This window comes from Pelodiscus sinensis, chromosome 19 (assembly GCF_049634645.1).
Source record: "Pelodiscus sinensis isolate JC-2024 chromosome 19, ASM4963464v1, whole genome shotgun sequence".
In the NCBI taxonomy this organism is placed as follows: Eukaryota; Metazoa; Chordata; order Testudines; family Trionychidae; genus Pelodiscus; species Pelodiscus sinensis.
This window is the reverse complement of record NC_134729.1, coordinates 3,837,244-3,862,331: the sequence shown is the minus strand read 5'-3', so window position 1 is coordinate 3,862,331 and position 25,088 is coordinate 3,837,244. Positions and strand designations below refer to the sequence as shown.

Sequence of the window (25,088 nt, the reverse complement as noted above, 5' to 3'; positions counted from 1 at the left end):
TGATGCTCCCAGTTGGCCACTTTATGAATTCGGTACGTGCCAGAGCTTGCCAAGCGCCCCTCAGCCCTCACAGGACAAGGGGGTTACAAAGACCAGACGGTCTAAAGGGGACAGAGCCAGCCCTGGGGCCACGCAGGGGCCGCTCTGCTGATGCTACAGCCAAGTCCCAGCTGGGGTCTTTGCCTGATCCTGCCAGCCTGGCATGCTGCTCTGAGTGCTTTGCGGCGCTGATGCCAGTTCAGGGCACCTTTGCCCAACCTCTCCCTCTGCCATCACTGGAGCAGGCGCTGGGCTGGGCTGGGCTGACATCCTGGGGGTCAGTGCTCCCCGTCTTCCTGGCACCCCACGAGTTTATCCAGCCAGTCTTCAAGGATCCCCCCCATCTCCCTCAGCAAAGTAACAGCTGGGAATGCAGCACGCCGGGGGAGGGGCCCTGCCCTTGCTGCAGCACCAAGTGGGGCCTGAGACCACTGTGGAAGTGGAGGACATGCCACGGCGCCCCCAGCTGGTGAACGAGACGATCGACAGGCTGTCCCGGCTTGGAAGGGCACCCAGGCGGCTGGCAGGAGATTTGGAGCAGGTACCTTCAGGTTCCCTGGGAGGCAGACGGGGCCCTTGAGTCATCCCAGCAGTGAGGGGGATCCTCGCCAGCGGGCAGCGTAGGCCCACCCCACGGAGGGCTGGGACAGGAGCAGGTGTCAGGGCCCCTGGTGCACACCTGGCTTCAAGCTGAAAACCAGCGGCACGTTGAAGACACGTTTTCTGTGTGATCTGCAGTCGGACGCTGGCTGGGACCCGGGGCCACGTGGTAGCAAGCCCCTTCCTGGACGAACGCATGGGGACCGAGTGGGTCGCGCCGGGTCAGAGCGCTAGCACAGATGGGAACACTGCAGCATCTGCCGGAGAAACACAAACGCCTGGGTTAGCAAAGGGCTCGCGCCACACCGCAGGGGGCGGGCGGCTCCCCGCAGTCCCAGCGCTGAGCTCCGACAACGAGGTCCCACGGCAGCAGGATCCGGCGAGAGACGCGAACGCAGCAGCGCCATGTCCCACCCTGAACAGTGGCTTGCGGCTGCCTGCTGCCGAGGGACCTCCCGCCACCACGGGCTGCGGACTCACGCAGAGGGGAGCCTGCGGGTGCGGGCGCGCCAGGGTGCACGCAGAGGAGGGGCGGAGCCTTACTTTTAGGGCTGCTCTGGCTGTCTGGCTCCGGCACCTTCCAGTCCATCTTGCGGCCCTTCTCATAGAGGCCCTTGAGCACTTTGCGGAAGTCGTCAGGCTCCGTGGTGTTCTTGCTCAGCTCCAGGTACTTCCTGTAGAGCTGCAGAGCCGTCCGGGCGTCCTCGATGCTGTCGTGCGTCTCGCCCTGGATCTTCAGGTCTGGGGGTGCAGGGAGGTGCCGGTCACAGAGGGCACGACAGCCCTGGCCCCAATTCCCAACCCCCATGGCAGCCTCCAAACCAAGGGATTTCCTCTCCCTCCTGCTGATGGGGAGCCCCGTGGCCCATTGTCCCTCAGTCCTGACGGGGAGCCCCGGGGCCCATCTCCACTGGCGCTCGGCTGCTGCACTGACGTCTAACCCCACCCCGGCGATAGGGTCTCCTCTGCCCCACAATAGCAGAGCCCACCCACAGCGCTGAGTTCTGGGGGCAGGGCGGGGCAGGAGGAGCCTTCGTCGCCAAGCGGCCAGCGCTGCCCAGGCCCTGGCGTCGGGGCTGGTGTCCAGCTGGGCTCCCATGCAGCCCTGCCTGGCTGGGCTAATTGCAATCTAGGCGTTTCCACTAACCCAGGAAGTACCAGGCAAGGAAGCGCAGGGAAATCATCCTCTTCCTCGGCATGTGGAACAAGTACACGGTGTCGATTACTTGGTCCTTGGGCACCTGGGGAGCAGAGAGAGCCTGAACACCCAGGGGAGGCCAGGCTAGCTCCCCAGCCCACCCCAACCATCCAGCCAGGACGCAGCTCCACCGCCCCTGCAATCCCACTGCCCGGCCAGCGAGCCCACCCCACAGGGAGGCAGGGGAGCTCCGCCCCGGAAGGGAACTGAATGTGGGTCTGCTGGGGGGGTGTCAGAAGGGAAAGTCACCATGAGGTTGATGACCCGGAAGTCCTTCTGCAGCCCATGGCCCACGAACTTGACCCCCACATCGATGAGGAAGCGCAGCTTCAGGTAGGTGGACTTGAGCGTGGTGAGGTGCTTGGAGGAGATCTTGGCATCCAGGTCGCCCGGCTTGATCCCCGAGTACTGGGTCAGGTAATCCACCACCTGCAAGGGGAGGAGCACGTGCAGTGGGTGCTGGGGACAGCGGGGTAGGGAGGAGGGGCTGGTGGGGAGAGGGCCAGTGACACCTGGAGAATGCAGTGGGGGGAGGGGGGAGAGTGACCACCTGGTGGGGGCAGGGACACCTCCACTCAGCCAGGAGGGCTGTCTAGCTGGGGGCTGGACCTGGCTGTTCTCTGGGCGCCTGTGGGGTGCAGCAGGTGGCTGAGCGGGGCCGGTACCTGCTCCTGCGTGGAGATGTAGTCATCGATGAACGGGATGCCCTCGTTGGGGCCCTGGCCTCGCACGCACGTGATCCTGGCCACTGACATCTGGCTGGGCTTGATGGTGGACTTGGTGCCGTCGCTGCGCAGCTCAGCCTCCTCCTGCACAAGTCAAAGGAGCCATTGGCAGGGGAAGCCCCCAGCCCCTTCCCCCCCTTCCCCTAGCAGCCAGGACTCAGCTATGGGGGCTTCCCACGGCCATGGCTAGACCCCAGCAGGAGGGCCCCCAGGAGGGAGCCAGCCAAGCGTGGCTGCAATGCCCAGCCGGGGGGGGGGGGCTCCCTGCTGCACCAGCTCCTTCCCCCCCTCCCCCAACAGCCCTGGCGGGGGCCTTTACCTCATTGAGCGTGACAAACTCGGCGTCCAGCCCCACCAGGTCGCCCACCTGGGGCATCTCGTTCAGCAGGAGCGGGATGAAGGTGGCGTGGCACTTGCGCTGCTTGCGAGCCAGGGACGCCTCGGCCAGCAGCACGCTGGCCTCGATGGGGTTCTTGACTTGACGGCAGGAGGGGGGAGGAGAGAGAGGGCGGCGTCAGACGGGCAGCAGAAGAGGCCAGGCTGGGGCACGGGAAGGAGACAGGCCTTCCAGAGGGAAGGGCCAGGGACCATCGGCCTCCCCCAAAATAATCAGCATGTTTCTAAGGCACCACGCAGCAGCTCCTCAGGGCGCCGAGGCTACAGCCCCACCAAGGAGTATGGAGCTGAGGCCTCCCGCGAGAGCCAAGAGGAGATGGAGATTCCAGCCGCTTTGTGTGTGTGGCCCTGCCTGGGTTTCCTGCCCGCTGGTCCCCAACCAGACGTGTACCAAGGCAGGGATGGAATAGGCATGGGTGAGCCCAGCACGCAGGGCCCCATGCCCAGCAGGGGGGCACAGCACACGTGAGGACAAGCCAGGCTCCCCATGGGCCGGCCCCACCCTGCAGTGCTCACAGAGCCCTCGGGGACCATTTGGCAGCAGCCGATCTAGGGGACTGTTTCCTGGAGAACAGCCAAGAGGACGCGAAAGGCCGGACCCTCCGCTGACGTAAAATAACACAGCTTCCCCGTAGTCAATGATCTGCACCCGCCGAGGGGCTGGCCCCTCCCTGCCATTCGGTTTTGTTTGTATCCTGTGCCTCATCTCACTGGGATTGTGATTCTGGATCGGTCAGTTTCACTTCCTGGTTCTGGGCTCCCTCTATTGCCTCTCTTGTGGGGCTTGTCTTCACTGCAAAGCTTAGGTTGCCCTGGCCTGACCCGCTCTCCTCCTCCCCTCCCGCCCACAATTCTCCAGCTGGAGGGAATGGAGCCTGGCCCAATAACTCCTAGCACATTTCCTCAGCTTTCGAGGTGTCTGGCTCGGCAGGGACACACTTCCAGGCTGTTAACACGACCCCACAGCTGCTAGTCCAAGCCGCGTGCGGCTGCTCTCGCCGGAGCTGAGCTTGCTCCAGTTCAGTACCCCAGCAGTGCAGACAGGTGTCAGGGCTCCACGCATGCTGCCCGCACGGCACAAGGGCGTCCCACCCAGACACTCACTGGTCAGGTTGTACTTGGCGTGGAGGTTCCGGCGGGCGTAGTACAAGATCGCAGGCACCTTCCAGTTCATGTCAAACTGCACAGCCTCGCACTGCGGCGGAGGGAGGGACAGGTGTAAGCACAACTCGGGGGGCCTCGCCTGCCACAGGTTGAGCTCGGGGGGGGGGGGATCTTCCCCCCACTTCCCACAAAGAGGGACAGGGCAGCACTTCACCAGCTCAATGCCCCTGCATGCTACAGAGGATTCTATAAACATGGGCGTGAGATTAAACCCAGCCTGCCCCTCAGCAGAATTAGGGGGTGCTCTTTGTCCCTGTCCTCGACCCATCTTCCCCCACACCTCAGCAAGACCCCCAGCCCTCTGAAGAAGGTGCCATGCGTGCTGTGTGCAGCCCGGGGAGTTTCAAAGCAGCAGCACCGCATGGAGCCCACGCCTCAGCTGACCCCAGGCGCCATGCGGCGCTGCCGCTTTGAAACACCGCAGGGAGCACGGGGCCAGCAGGGCCCCACAGCACTTTCCCCTTTGAAGTGTAGCAATAACCCTCAGGCTGTTGCTGCACTTCAAAGGGGAAAGTGTCCTTATCGACTAATCGAATAGTCAATGCAAATTGCATCGACTATTCGATTAGCCAGTCAATCAACATTTAACATCCCTAGTGCCAGCACAGGTGACTGTCACGCGTTGCCCCCACCACCCACATGGGCTGCAGAGGTGTCTAGATTTCCTTTTGGCTCCCACTGCCTCTGATGTGCAGGGTGCGCGCTGCCTCCGCAGCAGCAGCTGGGAACAGGCAGCTCTCAAGATGGGCAGCTGGAGATGCATCATCTTACAGCCATGAGCGGCGGTGGGAACTCAAGTCTGCGCCTTTCCCCCACTGCTGCTGCAACCCCCATCCTCCTTCACTTCCCAGCAGCATTCGGTACCACACACACCAAGCTGTGATGGGTAGCAGCAGCCTGTCCCCTAGTCACGGGGCCGATCACACGGCTTATTCGGCACAGGGCAGAAGATTCAGGATTTCCCATTGTGGCAGCTGAGCCCTAAACCTGGTTTGGCCTAGCAACTCTTAGCACATTTCCTGAGCACCACTGAAAGTGGAAATCAGGAGCATTATCCCTGCTTTACAGAAGGGGAAACTGAGGCATGGAGCAGGGCAAGACTCGCCTGTGGTCACTCTGCAGGTTAGAAGCAATACCCTGGTCTCCCAAGCCCCAGTCCAGTGCTCTGCCCACTAGTCCACACTGCCTTCCTGGCTGGGCTGTTTGCACGGTGCCATGTGAAGGGGGATAGCCCTAAGGCCAAGTCTGATCTTCGGGCTGCCCAAAGGATGCGGCTGCTCACCTTGTCCACAGGCTCGATGAGGAAGTCGTTGAAGAGATACCACTGCTGGTGCGTGACTCCCTGGGCGAGAGAGAGAGGCGGGGCTAGTCTGTAGCTTGAGTCACACACTCTAGTTATCAGGCAAACCCAGCTGCCACCTACACTTCGGTTACCCAGGGCACTGGCCCCAAGAATCCTGATAATATTTTCCATTCAGGTGTGGGTTGAATTTTGTTACATGCAACACCAAAATCGAGGTAACTATGGATGTGCACCACTGGCACCAAGAAAACACCTAGATTAGTATCTAGTTCCTAGGTGTGGAAGAAGAAACAATATGAAAACTAGGGATATGCATCGTAAAAGGGATGCAAATTAGACATATCGCAATTGCAAATGAGGGATAAGGGATCTTTCGGAAAAGGCTTTATTTTCCGAAAGATCTGCGTCTAGACAGGCGCTTTTTTCCGGCAAAGCTCCGAGCCGGAAAAAAGCGGCAGCCATTTTTATGCTAATGAAGCGGGGGAGATTTAAATCCCCGCTTCATTTGCAATTGCGATACGTCTAATTTGCATCCCTTTTACGAAAAAGGGATGCAGTCTAGACACAGCCTTGGAGGGCATGTATGTGCTCCTCCTTGCTAACACCTCTCACTAGTAAACACTCCAAAATGAAGCATGTTGAAAACAGCTAAATCAAAGGCATGGCGATTAAGTAAAAGCATAAAAAATATGCACCAGAGGCCCAAGTTAATAATCCACTCCTGCCAGAGTCTGACCACTGATTCTTCAGGGCAAGCTGCTCTCCAAAAATGAAGCAGCTGTGCTCAAATACTAGGCTGCAACAGGTGTTTGCAGTTCAAAAAACTATCCCTCTTGCATGTTATTTGCATGCGTTTCTCCACTTTAGAATGCTAAGCAAATCTGGGAGTCAGCTAGCACTGGTTAAGCTCTGGCAAATATTGCTACAATGTTTTCGGATACTGGGAAGGCGAGTAAAAGGCCTTCCCTCAAGCTGTGTGTGTCGCCAACTCAAAGGGTGTGTCTACACTGTGCTGCTTCTAGCGACAAGGCTGTGTCAACACAGCCCTGTCACTAACCGTCCCACTAGAAGTCAAAACTCTGCTGCTCGGCACTTCTGTTGAGGGGGTTTTGCTTGGTTGGCAGCAGAGCGCTCCTGCTGACAAATTGTTGGCTTGAGTAATGTGGCTAGCTGGCTATAGCATTTTCAGAATAATGTGGCTAGTTAGCACTACGGTAGGTACTGCTTCAGAACTGACTGGACACCACGGCCTTAAGCCACTGGTCACCAACCAGTAGATCGGGATCTCTTGGGAGATCTTGGACTCTGACAGGTGATCCTGACTAGTTTGGCTGGCACATCAGCTGCCCCTCTCCCCAATGCCATGGTGCTCCTGCCCTATGCCTTGGAGATGCCCCCCTGGGAGCCTCCTGCTTGCTGTGCAAGGTGAGGGAGGCAGAAGTGGGGGGCACTGATATTAGGGTGTCCCCCTGCCCCGTAATCCATCTCCCCAGAGTGAGAAGGGGCAGGGGAAGGAGGCAGGGCAAAGGTATTTGGGTTTGTGATCTTGTGCTTCGAAAGGTTGGACACCACTACCATAAGTCATTGACACCTACCTAAACATTGCTGGAAATGCTATCATTCCAATGTCACAAGCTAGGCCCCTCCTCGTGCTTTTGCCACAGTGTTCGTTCACTAACGCCTGAGTCATGCAAACGCTTATGCCACGGAGCCCTCCACCTGCCTAACTGTTTGCAGGTGCAATAGCTGCGATTTTATCTACCCTACCAGGTTTTGTCAGCAAAACTTGGGCTGACACCCTAAAGTTGATCAAACAAACATTGCCAGGAGGGGTTCACGCTTGTTCCCTCTGTGGACAGATCGTGTCCACATTAGGGCATGTTCATCGACAGTGAGAGCAGTGCACTGTGGGTACGTATCCCACAATGCAGTGCTGTGGGAAGGTGGAGATGATCCTTGCTCATCTTGCGAGTCCCTCTTAGTTCCCCCTACTGCTGGGTTCCTAGCAGGGCAGAACAGAAGAATTCCAATGATTCGCTCTGTGTTTGTTCCCCAAATGGAGCAGCACACCAAGAGCGTGTCTTCACTATGGGCTGGACCGAAGGGCAGCGATTGGCCAAGAGGGGTCGATTGATCGTGTTGAGGATGCAGTAAGTCGATTGCCAAGCACTCTCCCATCCCAAAATGAGAGGAGTAAGATGGGAGAGTGTGAGCAGTTGACTTACTGCTGCAAAGATACTGCAGTAAGCGGACCTACATATATTGACTATTATTGACACAGCTGAAGTTGCATCACTTAGCTCAACGGCCTGTCGTCGTGTCGTCAAGGCCTCAGCTGTCAGATACTTCCTCGAGCTTTGAAACAAGAGGGGCCTGTGCCTACAGGGCAGCAGAGATCAAAACACTGGGGCAGGCATTGCAGGGTAATGATCTGTGGACTAAACAAACTGTAGTGTCTACACTGGCTTTTTGTCAACAATAAAGGGAAGGAAAAAGGACAAAGGGGTGGAAGGTTTTGGTAGCCAAACTGGGGTGTTTTTCCTGACAAAAGTTCCATTGCAGCGTGTATGCTCTCGGTATTTTGTGGCCAAAAGGAAGTTTTTGGCAACAAAACTTGGTAGTATAGAGAAGGCCTAAGCGAGAGTAAATAGCATGAAAGCAGCTTCTTAAAGCAACCCGAATCAAAATAAAAGCACAGATCTATTCCGTCTAAGCTTGGATTGCTGTACTTGACCCATACAAATCATTACAACAGGAAGTGCTTTTACAGTTTGGTCACTGTGTGGACTTGACAACAGTTTGAAGGCTGATCTTGTGCTTACTTAGACCTCACTGAAACCCAGTCTGCAATCTGTGCTCTTTAAAAATACTCACAGAACCGCCTCAGAACTCTAGGAAGAGGCCAGACTACAAAAACAGCCTAAATGGTTTACAAAAGAAAAACATCAATACAAGTGAAGTCAGATCCCACATTAGATCTGCTAATGCAGCATCAATATTGCTTGGGAGAGAAGGGGTCTGAGGATCAGGAGAAGGGGTGGAATGTGTGTGTGGGGGGACAGAGTGGGGATGGAGCCTGAAGGGGGGGGAGTATCCTGGGCCCCACACACCCCTAGGGATGGCCCTGCCTCCCCCTCTGGAACACAGCCCCTTCCTGAGACACTCTTGGGAAAAGACCCAGCCAAGAGGGGGTTCCTCCAGGACAGGGCTGGGGTCCAAGTGGGCAGCAGCCCCGGCACGGCAGCTGGGAGAGAGGTGGGCTGTGTCCGCTCACCTCTTTCCTTTGGTGGTACGTCTCCCCTACTTTGATGTGCCCCACCAGGCTGCCCCCGGTGCGGGGGTCCAGAATGTGGACGACGGTGGCCATCAAGTCGTACACGTACGTCGAGTCCTGGTCGTCGGACGAGCTCAGCTGCAAGGCAAAACCCAGCCTGGTAATTACGTGGCTCTGCTGGGAACCGGCTGCCCGGGGCAGGGATGGACGTCGCTCAGGATATGGGCAGCCTGTGCAATGGGTGATGGGAAATCTTGGGACTAGCAGCTCCTGGGGCTGAGACACAAACCCGCCAAGCCTGGCAAAGCCAAAGCCGACCCGAAACGTGCCCAAGTTCTGCCATCAGGCCAATGGGGGCAGAGAGCGCCTATGGCACCAGCAGGTGAGTCTAGTCTCCCCCACTTCACTCCCCAGCGCAGAGACCCCTGGCTCAGAGGGACCCATTTTGGTGAGCAAATCTCGTCTCTTCACCCTTAACCGTCCAGGCGCTCCAACTCCCTCGCGCTGGGGGAGCCCGCTGGCTGCCCGTAGAAACATGGCCACGGTCAGCAGCTCCCTCTCTTTGCCATTAGTCCCAGCCAGCCTTGGACCTCGCCGGATGGACGTTAGGCCCCAGCGGAGGCAGGGACGCGTTACCTCATCGCTTTCGATCCAGTTGCATACGTCCAGCTCCTTGTTCTTGGTCAGTTTCATCCGGATGGAATAGGGCAGCCAGATGTTCTTCAGCTCCTCGAGGGAGGGGTACGAGGGCCCCGCCTCAGCGTTCCCCAGGTCCTTCCTGCTAGGAGAGGACACAGGGAATTCCAGACCTTGGATGCAGGAAGGAGGGGAGTTTTGGACACTGAGGGTCAGATCCCTAGCTGGTGTAAAGCAGCATGGCACCAGTGAAGTCCACAGAGCTACACTGATTTGCACCAGCTGAGGCACTGGGAGAGAGGCAAGTGGGTGCCAGTCAAAGATGCTCAGTGCAACAGAGGAGGGTGATCACCAGGAAACTAGACTGCAAGGGACCGAGAGAGTGGAGAAGGCAGCTGCCTCGAGCCACATTCACTCCCCAGAGTAACTCCACTGATGCCAGAGGGCAACCGCAGGCTGCTAAAGGTTATACGGGCAGCTGTAAAGCCAAGGTCAGAAAGGATCGCGGGGAGCTTTTCCCTCGGCATCTGGCCGAAGTCCAGCAGAGGTGCATGTTAACAACACAGCGTTACACAGGGCTGTAGGCCTGCAAACTAATTACATTCTGCCCCCGCTATTTCCTTGAGCAGATTCTTAACTTCATGCATTTCTGATATTGTTGGGTGCCATTAAGCAGCTGCTGCATCCCACCCCAGAGGTGGCTGCATTTCAGGGGGCATGGCAGGCGGGAAAGCAATGTTTGTGGTTCAGTTTATAAAACACTTTGGGACCTCAGGTGCTGTAGACAGGCAAGGGGAAATCACTGTCAAATGAAAGACAGCAACAAGTTCCCCAAAGCCATGGGTAGGATCCAGAAGCCAATCCATGCTCTGACAGCAAGTACCTACCATTCTCCAGGAGAGATCTCTTTTCTCTTGGGTATTTCAAGACCTCCCTTCTTCATCACTGTTTTTTTAAAGGCGAACTGGGAACAAAATAGAGCAAAAACATCAGGGCAGGAGCCAGGAGGAACCTGGCTGAAATAAATGTGTAGCTAGCGGTAGCTAGAAACGGGCAGAGCCCCCCAATACAAAACAAAGCACAAGGAATAATTTCAGTGGAAAACATGCTGGGCAGCCTCGCAGCGGAGTAAAGAGGTTAGCAGGTGTGGGAACCATTTCTGGAACTGGAACCAAATTGAGTATTGAGTTAATGCGAAGAGCTTCATCGCCCACACATGGGACATTCAAAAGGAACACGGACAGGTTAGGAACAAGATTGGTGGGTACTTGGAAAGTTCGTGTCACTGAATTAGCAATACAATAAAAATCCTTCTAAGAGCACGTCCATCCTACAGCTGTGGGAAGTGATGGCAGCTCGGGACGACGGAGGGACGGCGCTTCAGCAAGTTCGCCCAGGACTCAGGGGTCTGGGCTGCTGTAGCTCCGGAGATAGCTGGAGGAAAGTGCCTTCAGTCGTACGCCAGGACTGCACTGTGGACACACCCTCAGTGACCAAGTGCAAGCAGATCCTGCACTCAGCTGGGCACAGAGCAACCTGCGCATGCCCAGAGAACAGACCTGCCCGCTCGCAACCAACGGACATTTCTCTACCTCTGCCTGGGTCTTCCAGAAATCGGCCTCCTTGGAGCTGTTCACTTCGCAGTTAATTACTAGGACATCGGGCAGGCAGCGGATGTTCCGGGTTTGCACCTTTAGTAGGACAGACAGAAAAGGGCAAGAGGGTGAGAGTCAGCCAGAGGCTCTGGAGGGAAGAGGAGACTAAGGGGGGATAGGACAGAGGTCTATAAAATCATGACTGGTGCGGAAAAAGTGAATGAGGAAAAGTTATTTACTTATTCCCACAGTATAAGAACTAATGGTCACCAATGCAATTAATAGGCAGCGGTTTTAAAACAAACAAAAGGAAGTTTTTCTTCACTCAGCGAACAGTCAACCTGTGGAACTCCTTGCCAGAGGATGTGGTGAAGGCCAGGATGTTAACAGGGTTCAAAAAAGAGCTAGCTAGGTTCCTGGAGGTTAGGTCCATCAATGGCTATTAGCCAGGCTGGGGAGGAATGGTGTCCCCAGCCTCTGTTTGTCTGGAAACAGATGACAGGAGAGGGATCACGTGAGGAATGCCTGTTACGTCCCCTCCCTCTGGGGCAGCTGGCATTGGCCGTTGTCGGCAGACAGGACCCTGGGCTAGATGGACCGTTGGTCTGACCCAGTCTGGCCGCTCTTACGGGAAACACAGACTAGTCGATTTCCTCTGCCGAAGCCTCTGCCCACTAAGCTCCCTACTCCCCTGGGCTTAGCCGTGTTCACCGAGATGGAAAACGAGGCACAGAGCAGGGAAGTGACGTGCTCAAAGCTGCAGCGCCCGTGTCAGCCTGTGCGAGGCTCAGAACACGGAACCTTCGCCCTCTCTAGCCCCTCCAGAGTGGTCCCATCCCGTTCCTCCGCGGCCGACACTGGCCTGTGCTCTGCCCTGTCCGTTCTGAGCCGGGGTTTGCCCTGCTTCCCGTGGGAGGCCGAGGCAGTGGGGGGCGAGCTCCACCACTTCTCTGCCCAGCGGGTGCCTGCGACGAAGGGGATAAGCAGGCCTTGAGTGGCCACCTCCTCCCAAACTCACCGTGGGCTGGTACTTCTCACAGTTCTCGCACCAGGCCTGGGTGTTCTGCTCCAGACAGATACTCCTCTTTAAGATCTCAGCAAACTCGTAATCTCTGGTTTTATCTGAGGGAAGAGGCGGGCGGAGGGGAGAACCCACAGGGATTTAGAACAGATGTGACTCTGGACAGGGCTCTGACCCATTCCTTATAGGGAACAGGCCCCAGCTGCCCGTGTGGCTGACGCAACATGATGGCTGTTTTCACTGGCCAGAGGCGTCTGTACAGTGGGGTCAGTTATCGGATAAAGGCGGGATCCACCAATGTGGGAGTTAAAAGCCCCCCTCAGCCTCCTGAACCCAAGGAAGATGGAGCTGCCCCCTGGTTGACACGTAAAACCATCTGCTCGTCCCACTGCCAGCCCTCTCCATCCCCCGCCCTGATCCTGCGTAGTTACCGTTGCTCTCGGGGTAGGAGAGAGTGAAGAGCAGTGTGGAGGAGACGCGCACGGTCTCCTTGCCGCAGCGGCACATGCTGCAGTTCTCCACCTCGCAGCTGAAGAGCTGCCCGATGACCGAGTCCCCCGAAGACCCAAAGCTGCTGGAGCAAACGGCACGTCAGGGTCAGCAGGAGCTCATCATTCGGGAGCCTTTCCAGGCCCAGCAGGGCAGCCCCGAGTCCTTACACACCTCTCCCAGCCTGGGCACTTGCAGGCGGCAGCTGCCAACAGGGTTGGAGCCAACCCAGTGGTGGCTCTCAGCAGAGACACTGACCCTCCCGCCCCAAGGCGGCTGACGAGATCCAAGGTTAGTGAGCGGCTGGGCCAGGCCCACGGTAACCTGAGTTGCTAGGAGGCTGTGCGCAGGGTCAGCCCAGCAAGCCCGGCTCCCGCTGCGCGTTCCACAACAGCCGCTGGCTGACCGGGGCCCCGCACACGCCTCCCCAAGGAAGCAGACAGACCCCGTCCATGGCTGTGTGCTCCCACTCCAAGCCCAGCAAACAAAGGGTGCAGGGGGGAAGGATCACCTGCTGCTGACGCCCCGATAGGCCTGTGGCCCCTCCTGCTCCTGGGTCTCCTGGTGAAGCTGAGTCAGGATGAAGCGGTTCCAGCTCTGGATCAACCGGCCCAGGTTCACTTTGCCTGTGGCCTCGTCGGAGTCGGCCAGGATCAGCCCCAGCGCGGACGCCTCCGGGATGGTGCGGAAGGCTCGCAGGAAGTTGCTTCCCTGGGGGAGGAGAAGGATCGGGAGCGCTGGGACCCACGAGGTGACATTCCCTGAATTCCTTGAGGCGGCCCCTCCCACACGGTGGCTTCCCTGTCTCTCCAAACCCCAGGCAGATCTCATCCGCCAGCGAGATGAGACCCTCCTGGGTGGTTCGCCCGAGTCCCTGCCCTCAAGCCAGGGCAGGTGCAGCCCCAAGAGACTCCCCAGACCCTGCTCAAGAAGCTCCCTCCCCTTCCTGCAGCCCCCGTGCTTGGCATTGGCCACCCACGCACCTGGCACGGGTCCCCCCGGGACAAGTCCAGCATGTGAAAGAGAAAGCCCAGCTCACAGCCGAGGCAGAACTCCTTCTGACACAGGTGGTTCTGGACCAGGCAGCGGACAGGCTCCAGGAAATACAGCACCTGGGGAGGCAGCAGAAGGGCGAGTGAGGGGGGGAGCTGGAAGGCCGCAGCCAGGCCTGGCAGCGGGGGGCTGGGTGCCCGTCGCACCTGGATCATGCAGTTGCAGTAGGCGTTGGGAATGTGAGGCTCCAGGCCCGCAAACAGGGTCTTGTTGTAATGCTTGAAGTCAAAGTCCTCCAGGCCCAGCTTGGAGTATTTGATGGTGACCTGGACAGAGAAGGCAGCCTCAGAAATGGGGGAAAACCTCGGCCCCGAGCTGGTCAATTACATCAGTACACAATCGCCTGCCCAAGCGCTGGGGGGGAAGGAGGGGGGGACACCCAGTGAACACACAAGCGGTGACACCAGCACACCCCAGTGCACAAGCGCTTGCTATCACAAGGGATACTAACACAGCACTAGGCAGAAACCGGGGCTATTAAACCCTGGGATGGGGAGGGCAAACCTCCCCTGAACGCTCAGCAGCGCTCAGGAGCAAACCACGAGGGAGAAGTGCTGCCACCCCTCTGGGTCAGCCCAGTCACGTAAGCCACGGAGCTGGGAGCTGCCTCCCCAGGCTGCACTGCTGTAGCCAAACCAGGCTGAGCCTTCCTGTGACCGCTCCTTACGTCTGCGCCTGGCCCCTCCACCCACCCCCCCGTAGCCCGAGGCCCCCTGGCAGACGTGGCATGTTAGACCTTCCTGTATTTCTTCGCCACCATGTAGAGGTGAGGTTCCTCTTCCCGGCCAATTGGGGATTCGGGGACTTGGCTGAAACTGTCAAACTCATTGTCCGTCTCTTTCGGCCGATAAGGGATCTGAGGGGGGCAGGAAGGAAAAGGGTCAGAGCAGCTTAATGCTGAGGCAGAGCAAGCAACCACCAGCACACAATGCCCCCCCATCCCCTCCCCCCACACAGCTGAGCCTGGGGCCCAGAGCAACAGGATAAAGCAAAAAAGGCAAAGGACACCTCCCGCCACCTCTGCCAAAGCACCTCATTCCCCTTTGCCGTTCCAAAGCTTGGTGGTCTGAGGCCATGCTGGCGCAGAGAACACAGATCAGTGGTTTGCCGGGGGGGGTTTAGGGAACCCCCAGCACTGGGCTCTTCAGCTTTTCACAGTATGGAGCACACAAACTCCCTTGTTTGAGCGGCCTCGGGGCATTTGCTCACCTCCCGGAGAGGCCAGCTCACCCTGCTTACTTGGCAGAAGAAAACCCTCACGTACCAGTCACAGGGCTTAAAGCCAGGAAGGACCTGAGATCATCGAGCCTGAGCTCCTGCGCAAGCCAGGACACAGACCGTGCCCTGGTCACCCCAGCTTGGAGAACAGGAGCTGCGTCTAATGACACTGACGTCTCGGCTCCCTGAAACCCGCAGCTCTTCAGCCAGCGCTCAGCAGTGCAGCGTTAGTGCTGGGCATAACCTCACACAGGTCTCCCATGCTGGCAGGGAGGCTGCATACACCTGCGCCCGAACACGCACCTGGTTCCGGAGCTTGGTCCTTGGGTTGGGCGCGTAGCCGATGAAGCCCACTTTCTTCATGGTACGCAGGATCTCGGGGTCGACGGGCGGGGCCCGCCTGCAAAACACCGGGCAGCTCACAGGCCAGCCAGAGAGCTGGGCGGACAGCCCTGATCACACGCAGAACAGAGAGAGCAGCTGTGCAAAGTCCCTCTCCGGACACTGTGCTGCCCAGCCAAAGGGGTGGCAGGACTATTCCCTGGGACGCATTCAGTCCTCGGCCTGGTTGCCAAAGGCTGGGAATGGGCGACAGGGGATGGATCCCTGGGGGGTTCCCTGTTCTGTTCTGGCCACTGTCGGTTGGATCTTTGGTCTGACTCAATCTGGCCACTTATGTTCTTATCGCAAAGGCCAGCGAGGGGGCTACCAGGTGAAGGGTTCTGCGTCACAGCAAACCATCACCAGAGCGCAAAGTGGAGCAGGCCTTTCACTTACAGCGGCAGCCAGGCAGCTGTCTCTGGGGCGGAACTCGGCACGTGCACCACACAGCGATTTAGAACAGGGCCAGAGGACACTACTAAAGCTGGTTGGAACGGGAGACTGAGAGATGCAGAATGAATTACCCACACTGAAATCTGACCAGGAAGCTGAGGGCTACACCCTGATTCGTGAGGAAGTGGCATGGGATTTCCCGTGGCCACAAGCAGCCAGCACCTCAGAAGTACAACTCATCAGCGCAACAGCCTGGCATAACGCGGGGCCACTGGGTTGGTACTGACACAGGAGGGAGCGTCTCCTGTTGGATCGACAATACCTCTGCCCGAGGCACCCTACACTTACCCCTTCCATACCTAGCCTGGCCCAACCTGTCTCAGGAGAGCTCAAGGGAACCAGGGCTGAGGTGGCTGGGCTGCCACGCAGGGCGGCTCTGCGCTGCACGTCCGTACGGCTCACAGGTGAGGGGCGTTGCAAGAGCCCCAGTGAATTACCTGGGAGCAGGGGCAGAGTTGGCAGCAGGCCAGTCTGACAGCAGCGTTTCACTGGTCAGCGGCACGGGGATCAGGGAGAGGGGCATGAGGTCCTGGTTCCAGTCCAGGTGAGGCAAGGTGTCTACCATGCAGGGCAGGGCAAAGTCTGTCTCCCGGGAGTAGGCGTTGAAGGTGACCTCAGGCGAGTCGGCCCACAGGTGGACGCAGCCCTCCGAGTCACCGAACACCATGGCCTGCTTGCTGGCGGACACGTCGAAGGTCATGATCAGCTGCCCCACAGTGTTGACGTGGAAGATGTCAGCAGGGCTGGCAAGGCCTGTGGGCTCACAGAACTGGCACTGACCTGCAGAGAGCGGAGAGGCATGGGGAGGGCATCTGGGGCACAGCGCCGAGCTCCCAGCAAACCTCATGCCGACAAAACCCCATACCACCCTCCATCCTGAGACTCCACAGCACTGCCAAACCATCCACGCCAGGACCCTGACTGCACATAACTAGAGCCCTGCGCGGACACAAAATCTGTATCCCGCACCCAGGAAAATGAGCCAGTGATATTGGCACTGACAACTGAGGATGTGGATACCTGCTGACATAAAGCGGGTAGCTGCCAATCTGCAGGGTTCTAGATACAAAATCTGTATCCACATCTGCAAAAACGAGCAGCGGATATAGGTAAATTTGCAGGGTTTCATGTACAATTCAAAGATGCTTTAGGCAAAACAACTCACGTAACAACAATTTTACAGTTACCGGCTGCTGGATCCGTAGAGCCTATTATTGTGCATGTATCATTCTTATATGTGACATTAGAAGTAGGAAGTGTGGCTCTGGTTACAGCTCTAAATATGCTAATGAGGGCCATTACTGATGCTGGAAAACATAATGACTCAGTACTCAAACCAACCACCTGGGAATGGTCACGCTTGTCCTATAAGCCCAAACTGTGGTTAGCCCTAGAAAGACGTGTGATATGTGACCATGCCCTCCCTCTTCCCCCCCGCCCACCTCCACACTGGAATCCATCTTGAACCTGGTATTTCTCCATAGGGATGGGGAATGCAGAACAAAGGGTTCCTGTCCTGGGGGAAAGTCTGTTTAAGGAATGAGAAGCCATCAGTCCTTGGTCTTCAGCTGGCCTTTGGAACTGCCTGGCTCACCCTAAAGATGGGGGTGGGGAACAGTGTTCCCCCTAAGCTGCAGAACAGCACAGCTTCCCAGCTGATGAATCAGCCCCGCCCAGTCAGTCAACACCATGCACACAGCCTTGAGTCTCTGACCGCCTGTGAAGTTGTGCTGCTCCCTGCAAACGCTGGTGGGGAACCTTTTCTGGGCCGAGGGCCGCTGACCCACAGAAAAATCAGTCGGGGGCCGCACACAAGTAAGAAGTGAAAAAACAAACCTCCACTGACAGGATCCCCGAGTGGGAAGGAGAAAGGCCCTTCCCTTTCCACATTCCTCTCACACACCAGAGCCTAGGAGAGGCCCAGGCTAGTAGATGTTGTGTGCCCTACCCCCCAGGAGGGATGGCAATGGGACTGGAGCACCAGCAAGGGCTGCCCAATGCTGGGGGAGGAGCCCCAAGCCTCGGGAGCCGTATCCAGGCAAGCCGGGGGCTGTATCTGACCCCTGGACCTTAGGTTCCCCACCCCGGCCCTAACAGCAGACAAAAAACTTTGAAGAAGCTGCAGACCTGGGCCAGAGGAAAGATCAACTCTGACTTGAAGCTTTTTACCTGCAATAAGAACAGCTGTGCAGGGTAAGGCTTTGCACATAACAGGGGTTAGGGGATTTCAAATAGTTAGCGGGTTTTTGTTCATTTTCATTTTGTAACTTACTTTGATCGGTTTCACTTGCAACCACTGAAATCCCACGGTTTGTACTTCATAAAAGCCCTTTTATTTATTACCAGGCCCAGCGTAAACAATTGTTACCTGGGGGAGCAACCGCTGTGCATCTCTCTCTTTCATTGATAAAGTGGACAGACCTGCTTAGGAGCTTGTCAGCCCCTGTTGGGCATTGGTTTCCTGGGTGCTGAGCCCTCCCAGACTTGACCTGTTTGTCTGTGTGGCTCCGCAGGGGGCAGTGACCCCAACTCCGTACCCTGGCTGGGAGAGACCAGAGGATCCAGCCCAGCAGCGCAGGGTGGTGCGGCGCTCCAGAGGGTAGGAAGGTGGGCATCAGTGGCATGATCACACACTGGGAGACGACCCCAGGGGATTTCTGTGAGACAACCCGTCACAGACCCTCCCCTGAGCTCTGCCAAACATTCCACTGATTTGCCAGGCCAGGGCTGTGTCAGACCTTTCCCGATTCCAACGGGATCTGGAACCGGTGCCCCGCTGTGGACTAGACCCGCGGGCCAACGATCCAAAGGCAAACCCGCCTACCTGTCTGGGAGATGATGGCCAGCCGGGAGGTGTAGGTGGGGATGAACTTGAGGAAGAGGGGGTCCACGTGCACCTGCAGCGGGGTGATGGCCCGCATCATGCGCAGGTCATACACCTTCAGGAAGCGGTCGCAGGCCAGGCCGTTCATGCGGCTGGAGAAGCCGCACGTCACCAGCAAGTTGCCGTGGACGTCGAAATCCGACAGGCTGCCTGAGTAGGCATCGAACTCGTGCTCCATCGCGAAGGTGCGTAGATCCCGCAGGGACACCTGGGGGGTGGCACAAAGGAAGCCCCGGTAAAGGGAACAGAGGGAATGGTTCCTAGGGGGCTGCTTAGCCCCAGGAGATCAGAGGGACACAATGACTTGGACTCCTTGTGTCATCCTTTAACAGGCTAGAGAGGATGGGCCAGTGGTCAGAGCACCTGCACAGGACTTGGGAGATCGGGTTCAAGTCCCTGCTCCACCAGACTTCCTGTGTGACCTTAGAAATGTCCCTTAGCCTCTCTGTGTCTGTCTCTACCAGGGGATAAGGGCCCTGCTTGGTATCAGTGTGCCCAGTGAGGACACACTAACAACTGGGAGGAGCTGACACTACTGTGATGGGAGCAAATCACTACTCCTGGCAGACCAAACACATGGGAAGAGGGGAGCAGGGCTGGGACTCAGATCCTTAGCTTGCTCTCTCCACTGTGAGTGGCTGGCTGTGCTGTCAGGTGAAGGCCTTTGGGGCCAGTCAAGGGAGAGGTGCTGCAGAAACACAAACTCCCTCCCTTGGGTCACCTGGTGACACAGAGAGGGACCTGCCTGGACAGCAGCTGCATGGCACCAAGCATCTGAAAGAAGACATTGCTTGTTATGCCAGCCATGGAAGGGATCTCCTGGCTCAGCCATGCCCAGTCCTAGCACCCAGTCCTAGCACTCTGTTCATGGATGGCTGGCTCATGCTCAGATCACATCAGCACATCAGCACCCTGGGAGAGGACTCGAGGGGCAGGGCTGACAGTAGCAGGGCTGAGGGTACCTTCCCGGTAGTGTGCCCACAAAAGAAGAAGCGGTTGGACTGCCTCAGGATGGTGATACCAGGCACCTCCACGGTGTACTGGAAAGGAAGGGAAAGGAGTGAAGACAGGACACAATACTCACCCCTCAGCTGGCACAGCCCGGGGGCTATCAACTGGCAAATGTGTGTCCAGCAACACAGGAACCAAAGACGCAAATGTGTGTCCAGCAACACAGGAACCAAAGACCAGGACCAGGGGGAAGGCAGTGTGAACCAACACAGGAACCAAAGACCAGGACCAGGGGGAAGGCAGTGTGAACCAATGGTTAAAGCTGGGGACCGGGGCTCCTGGATTTCTAGCCCAGACTGCCCTCTGGACCTCAGTTTCCCCTGCTATTTATTTAGTGGGGCTAGCGCTCCTTGGCTGTGTCTACATTGGCCCCTATTCCATAATAGGGATGCAAATGTAGCACTTTGGAATAGGCAAATTCCGCGGGGGATTTAAATATCCCCCACGGCATTTGCATTAACATGGCTGCCGCTTTTTTCCGGCTTGAAGATAAGCCGGAGAAAAGCGCCAGTCTGGACGCAATCCTCCGGAAAATAAGCTCTTTTCCGGAGGATCTCTTATTCCTACTTGAAATAAGAATAAGAGATCCTCCGGAAAAGAGCTTATTTTCCAGAGGATCGCGTCCAGACTGGCGCTTTTCTCCAGCTTATCTACAAGCCGGAAAAAAGCGGCAGCCATGTTAATGTAAATGCCGCGGGGGATATTTAAATCCCCCGCGGAATTTGCCTATTCCAAAGTGCTACATTTGCATCCCTATTACAGAATAGGGGCCAATGTAGACACAGCCTTTATGTATTAACCAGCCAGCATACAGTAGTCAAGCAAAGGGGTTTCTGCCCAGCAGTAACCTCTGCATTGGCAGGAGGCATCTGAAACCCTTCCAGCCACCTTTCTGAGCCACACTGAGGGTGTCAGGCTAGAGGTCAGAGAGAGCTCTCCCTGCTCCCAGCCCTGTGGGGCCTGACTCCCAAGGGGCACTAGGCACCCATCTCCCCCACCGAAGCCCATGGGAGGTACCCCTCAGGATCAGGCCCGACCCTGATTGATCGCTGATACCTTCTGGGTCTCCTGCACGGTGTTAAGGTCGATCTCTATCACATGGTTCTGGAGCCCCCCGATAAGCAGGGTGCTGCTGTTTGTCAGCAGCAGGCTGTGCACGTCCTCGCTCTCATCCATTCTGATGGAAAAGGAGAGAAGGCAAAAGCTCATTCTCCTACTCGGCTCCGCCTCCCTCTCTCTCAGAGGCCCTCCTTCACACACCTCCCCTCCACAGGGCCACACGGAATGGGGAGCCCGTTCCCCACAGCACAGACTCGGATTGGATCAGCATTGATATGGGACCGTCTCCCCTCCCCCCGTGCGAAAGGAATGCAGAGCTGCACTGCAGTGCCCGTGTCGTGTCATCGTTAGCAGCCAGGGGCTGAGCGGGGCTCCCTTCTGGGCCCTAGAGAGAATCCCTGCAGGCCTTTCGCCGGCACCTAGTGGAGGAAACTTACAGGTAGTCAAAGATGATCAGGCCTCCCCTGGACATGTACTTGAGGTTCGTCTTGGTCAGGAAGAGGATGCCGTTCTCCAGGCTCTGGATCTGGCGGATGTCGTCGCTGCTGCTCACTTGGAAGGAGGAATAACGCTCCAGGGCTGGGCCGAAGAATGAGGTGGCGTGACCCTGTAACAAAGCAGAGAAGAAAGGCCGACCTGCGGTGGACCCTTCAACGTGCTCCAATACCTCACCAGCCTTGTGCTAACCCCATGTGGCCCGATGCCACAAAAATCTCCAAACCCAAGGCCAGAAGGGCTCACAGTGACCCAGTCCGACCCCCCGTCTAGCACAGGCCACGGCACTGCCCTGGACTAATTCCTCTCGGAACCAGAGCCTGTTTTTTACAAAAATATCCAACCTTGAGTTTAAAACTTGCCAGTGGCGGAGGCTCCACCATGACCCTTGCTCAACTGATCCAATGGAGAATTGCCCCTCGCTGTTCACAGTGTGTACATTCCTGTCTGGCTTTGTCTAGCTTCATCGTCCCGACCCCGCTCGCCTTAGACTGCTGTCTGCCCGCCCAAAGAGCCTGCCAGCAAATATCAATACCCACCTCTTTATACAACATGCCCAACCCTCGGCTGCTGCAGTGGCAGGGACGTTACAAGGGAAAGTGGACAGAGGAAGCGTGAACTGCAGGTACTGGAGGGTACCACCAAAAGGGGGGAAAGTCTCTCGTAGAAGTATGCCTACGAGAATGGGCTTGCAACCACATTCTAATAAGAGGGGCAAAGAATTGGTGAGGCAGACAGACCAGCCCAAAAAAGTCCGGACCAGCGGGCAAAATTCAGCCTTCTGGAGAGGAGGGGATTGGCATCAGAAGGAATGAGTGGGGACAGCACACAGGCAGGGCCAAGGCTATCGATCAGAGACAAGGCACCACAAAAGGTCAGACTAGATGATGGAACAAGGGCAAGAGACGGAAGGAGGAGAACTTGTCTGTTCCAGCACAGCAGGGAGGTGTGATGGACCAAGGCTGCACTGTAGGATACGGATGTTAAATATCGGTTAATTGAATAGCTGATTAACCTCATGAATCCTTAGTCGACTATTCTATAGTGCCTGAGGGTGGGGCCGGCAGGAACCCCTAAGGAACCCCTGTCACTCCGTGTTGCTACCTCTGTATCAGAGGCAGCAGCACGGGGTACCAGGTGGGAGCTGGTCCGCGAGGAGAGCCAGTCTAAAAACCAACTCCCCTCGTGGGCCAGCTGCCTGTCACCCCATGCTGCTGCCTCTGATACAGAGGCAGCAACACAGGGCAGCAGCAGCCCCTGTCCGGGAGGGAGCTGAGCTTCCAGACCCGGCACAAGCTGGAACTGAGCCAGGCTGCCTGCCTGTCTGGCTCCTAATACACTTTAAATGCAGAACGGTAGCAAGGGTAGGTGCCGGACCTGGCGTGAGCCAAGACTAAGCCAGGCTGCTGGCCAGCCTGCTAAAAAAATCTACTGGCGGACAGTGGGGAAGATGCATGTAGTCTATAGCATTAGCCAATAAGCTTTTGCGTATTGGTTAATCGGTTAATCGACTCCACTATTACATCCCTATTGTAGGACAAAAGGTATATGGGACAGGACAGACCAAACATGAATTCTGGTACAACAGGAAGGAAGAGACTCCAGACCACATGAGCATTGGTTTATTCTGTTACAAAGATTCTTAAGATGGGGTGGCCTGCAATTGCAGGGGACTGAATTTAACAAGGTGCCTTCTGGTCCTACATCCCACATTCTACACCAATAACCAAAGGATCTGTCTTACTGGTTCATCCACTCACTGACAAACATAAGGGAAAAGAGGTCAGCCCCTCTCTTTTGAGTCTCTCATCCTCCCATTTATCCCCAAGCCCCAAAAGGCACCTTTGGTCATTTCCCTCATTAGTAAATGACCCAAGACACATGTAAGCGACTGAAGAAACAAAAACCTCACAGCCCAATAAATCAGAGCAGACAAATGACGAATTCAAAACCCAACCACCCCATCCCCAAGGAACCACACGGAACACCAAATATCACCTACCCCGTGGTTCCCCACCCAGAGCATCTCTTCGTGCAGATCGAAATGCGAGGTGGAGACAGGTACTCCCACCTCGGAGACCACGGTGTGCAGCTCTGAGTACATGCCTTCCATGATGTGCACTGACTCCGGCACCGGGATGCCCTCCAACGGCACCCCTTCTGGATCCAGCTCCACATTCTGCAGCAGGCTGGGGTTGAGGTGAGGGTCCAAGACTGGATCCAGGGCTGGGTGGAGAGTGGGCGCGTACTCCGCAAGGCCAGGGTCGAGGCCTTCAAAGTTCATGATGAAATTGGACGTCTCCCTTGAAAATAATGGGCAAATCAGAAACACCAAGGCCCCTACGTCTTAGCAATTAAACAGCACTATGGGTATTAGGATGGATGAGGTCTATGAAGTCTCTAGCAATAGTTGAGTATTTAGCTCAGCTCTAATATAAAACCCATGACAAGTCCCTTCGTGAGACGTTCTTTACCCTTCTATCTTTAAGTGCCCAGAGGGGAAGGTGTATTTAGCCCTGCCCTGAGATGGAGGAGAAGCAGCTCAACCCTTCCATCCTAAACATGACTCCTCCCCACCACTTCCTCTCCCTCCTGTGGCCTAAATCTACATTGCAATGGCCCCTGGACTCAGTGCTGCAGCAGACACAGTGCAGTGGTTGGTTTTCGCCTGGCACAGGAGCTGTCCATGGCAGGGGTATCGCCAAGATCCCTTTGTACCAGTGGGCCATAATAGCACAGTACTGAAACTGGCTCTTTGACAGACACCAGAGGCTTCCGTTAGCCACTGACTGACCCTGTAACAATAAAGAGTCACCGCACTGAACTGAGAGCCGCCTAGTGATTACAGTGGAGGAGTGGGATTCGGCTGGACAGCAGAGATGGGTGGCAATTCCTGCTGGCAATGCTGCTCCAGACACACACGAGCCCCTTCTGCAAAGGTCCATTTAGTTCCCAGGCCTTAGAACATGGTCACCTACCTGCTGACAACCAACCCCACTCTGCTCATTACCCATCAGTTCCCCCACCATTCCTCAACAAGTCATAGATCCACTGGGCTCAACTCTGCCTGTGACCACTGACAGGGTCTTGTAACCGAAATGCTGAAATCTCAGTTAGCAAAGTGGAGGTGAAGAGCGATTCTTACCCAGAAGTCTCTGCTAATTTACCCAGAAACCTTTGGTTCTGCAGCCAAATTAGCCACCACCTTCTGCCTGAGGACTGCACGACCCAGAAACCTCTACCATGCAGTCAAGTTACCCACAAACCTCTTCCTGGGGGCATGTTACCTAGAATCCTCTGCTCTGTGGCCAAGTTACCCACAATCCTTTGCACATGGCACGCTACCCAGAATCCTCCACTCTTTGGCCAAGTTACCCACAATTCTTTGCGCAGGGCTATATTACCCAGAATCCTCCGCTCTGTGGCCAAGTTACCCACAACCTTCTACCCTTGGATGTGTTACTGAGAATCCTCTGCTCTGATGCCAAGTTACCCACAATCCTTTGCACAGAGGCATGTTACCCAGAATCCTCTGCTCTCTTGCCAAGTTACCCACAATCCTTTGCGCATGGCATGCTACCCAGAATCCTCCACTCGGTGGTCAAGTTACCCACAATCCTTTGCACATGGCACGCTACCCAGAATCCTCCGCTCTGTGGCCAAGTTACCCACAATCCTTTGCACATGGCACGCTACCCAGAATCCTCCACTCTTTGGCCAAGTTACCCACAATCCTTTGCGCATGACACGCTACCCAGAATCCTCCGCTCTGTGGCCAAGTTACCCACAATCCTTTGCGCAGGGGCACGTTACCCAGAATCCTCCGCTCGGTGGCCAAGTTACCCAGATCCCTTTCCTCAGGGGTTACATTACCCAGAATCCTCTGCGCTGCGGCCAAGTTACCCAGGCTCCGCGCGGGGGTACCTTACCCAGGATGCTCTGCGGCGGCGGGGAATGGCCCTCTCCTTCACTGGCCGCCACCAGCCGCTGCGCCCCCCGCCCCGACTGGAGCCGCGTCCCATCCCCCCGTCGCCGCCATGGCAACTTCCAGCGCCTCTGGCTCCGCCTGCTCAACCACTCCTCAGGCTGAGGGT

At 56.7% G+C, this 25,088-nt stretch overlaps 1 protein-coding gene across 5 annotated transcripts; it reads right to left on the bottom strand.

Moving 5' to 3' along the window:
* On the bottom strand, window positions 1-25,088 carry PAN2 (poly(A) specific ribonuclease subunit PAN2). Of its 5 annotated transcripts, none has more exons than XM_075901878.1 (26): window positions 24,924-25,088; window positions 22,997-23,297; window positions 20,937-21,106; window positions 20,497-20,617; window positions 19,392-19,469; window positions 18,370-18,637; window positions 15,983-16,325; window positions 15,015-15,111; window positions 14,230-14,349; window positions 13,640-13,759; window positions 13,424-13,552; window positions 12,952-13,151; window positions 12,383-12,525; window positions 11,949-12,052; window positions 10,928-11,026; window positions 10,223-10,299; window positions 9,336-9,480; window positions 8,700-8,837; window positions 5,405-5,464; window positions 4,063-4,153; window positions 2,882-3,039; window positions 2,503-2,646; window positions 2,087-2,266; window positions 1,787-1,880; window positions 1,183-1,380; window positions 1-896 (listed from the first exon to the last, which is right to left on the bottom strand). In XM_075901878.1, exons 2-26 carry the CDS (start codon window positions 23,276-23,278, stop codon window positions 862-864), a joined length of 3,594 nt encoding a protein of 1,197 aa, XP_075757993.1. In that variant the 5' UTR covers window positions 23,279-23,297; window positions 24,924-25,088; the 3' UTR covers window positions 1-861. The 5 variants fall into 5 exon arrangements, with proteins under 5 accessions (XP_075757993.1, XP_075757996.1, XP_075757995.1 ...); XM_075901881.1 differs by having other exon boundaries at window positions 9,336-9,477; XM_075901880.1 differs by having other exon boundaries at window positions 12,383-12,522.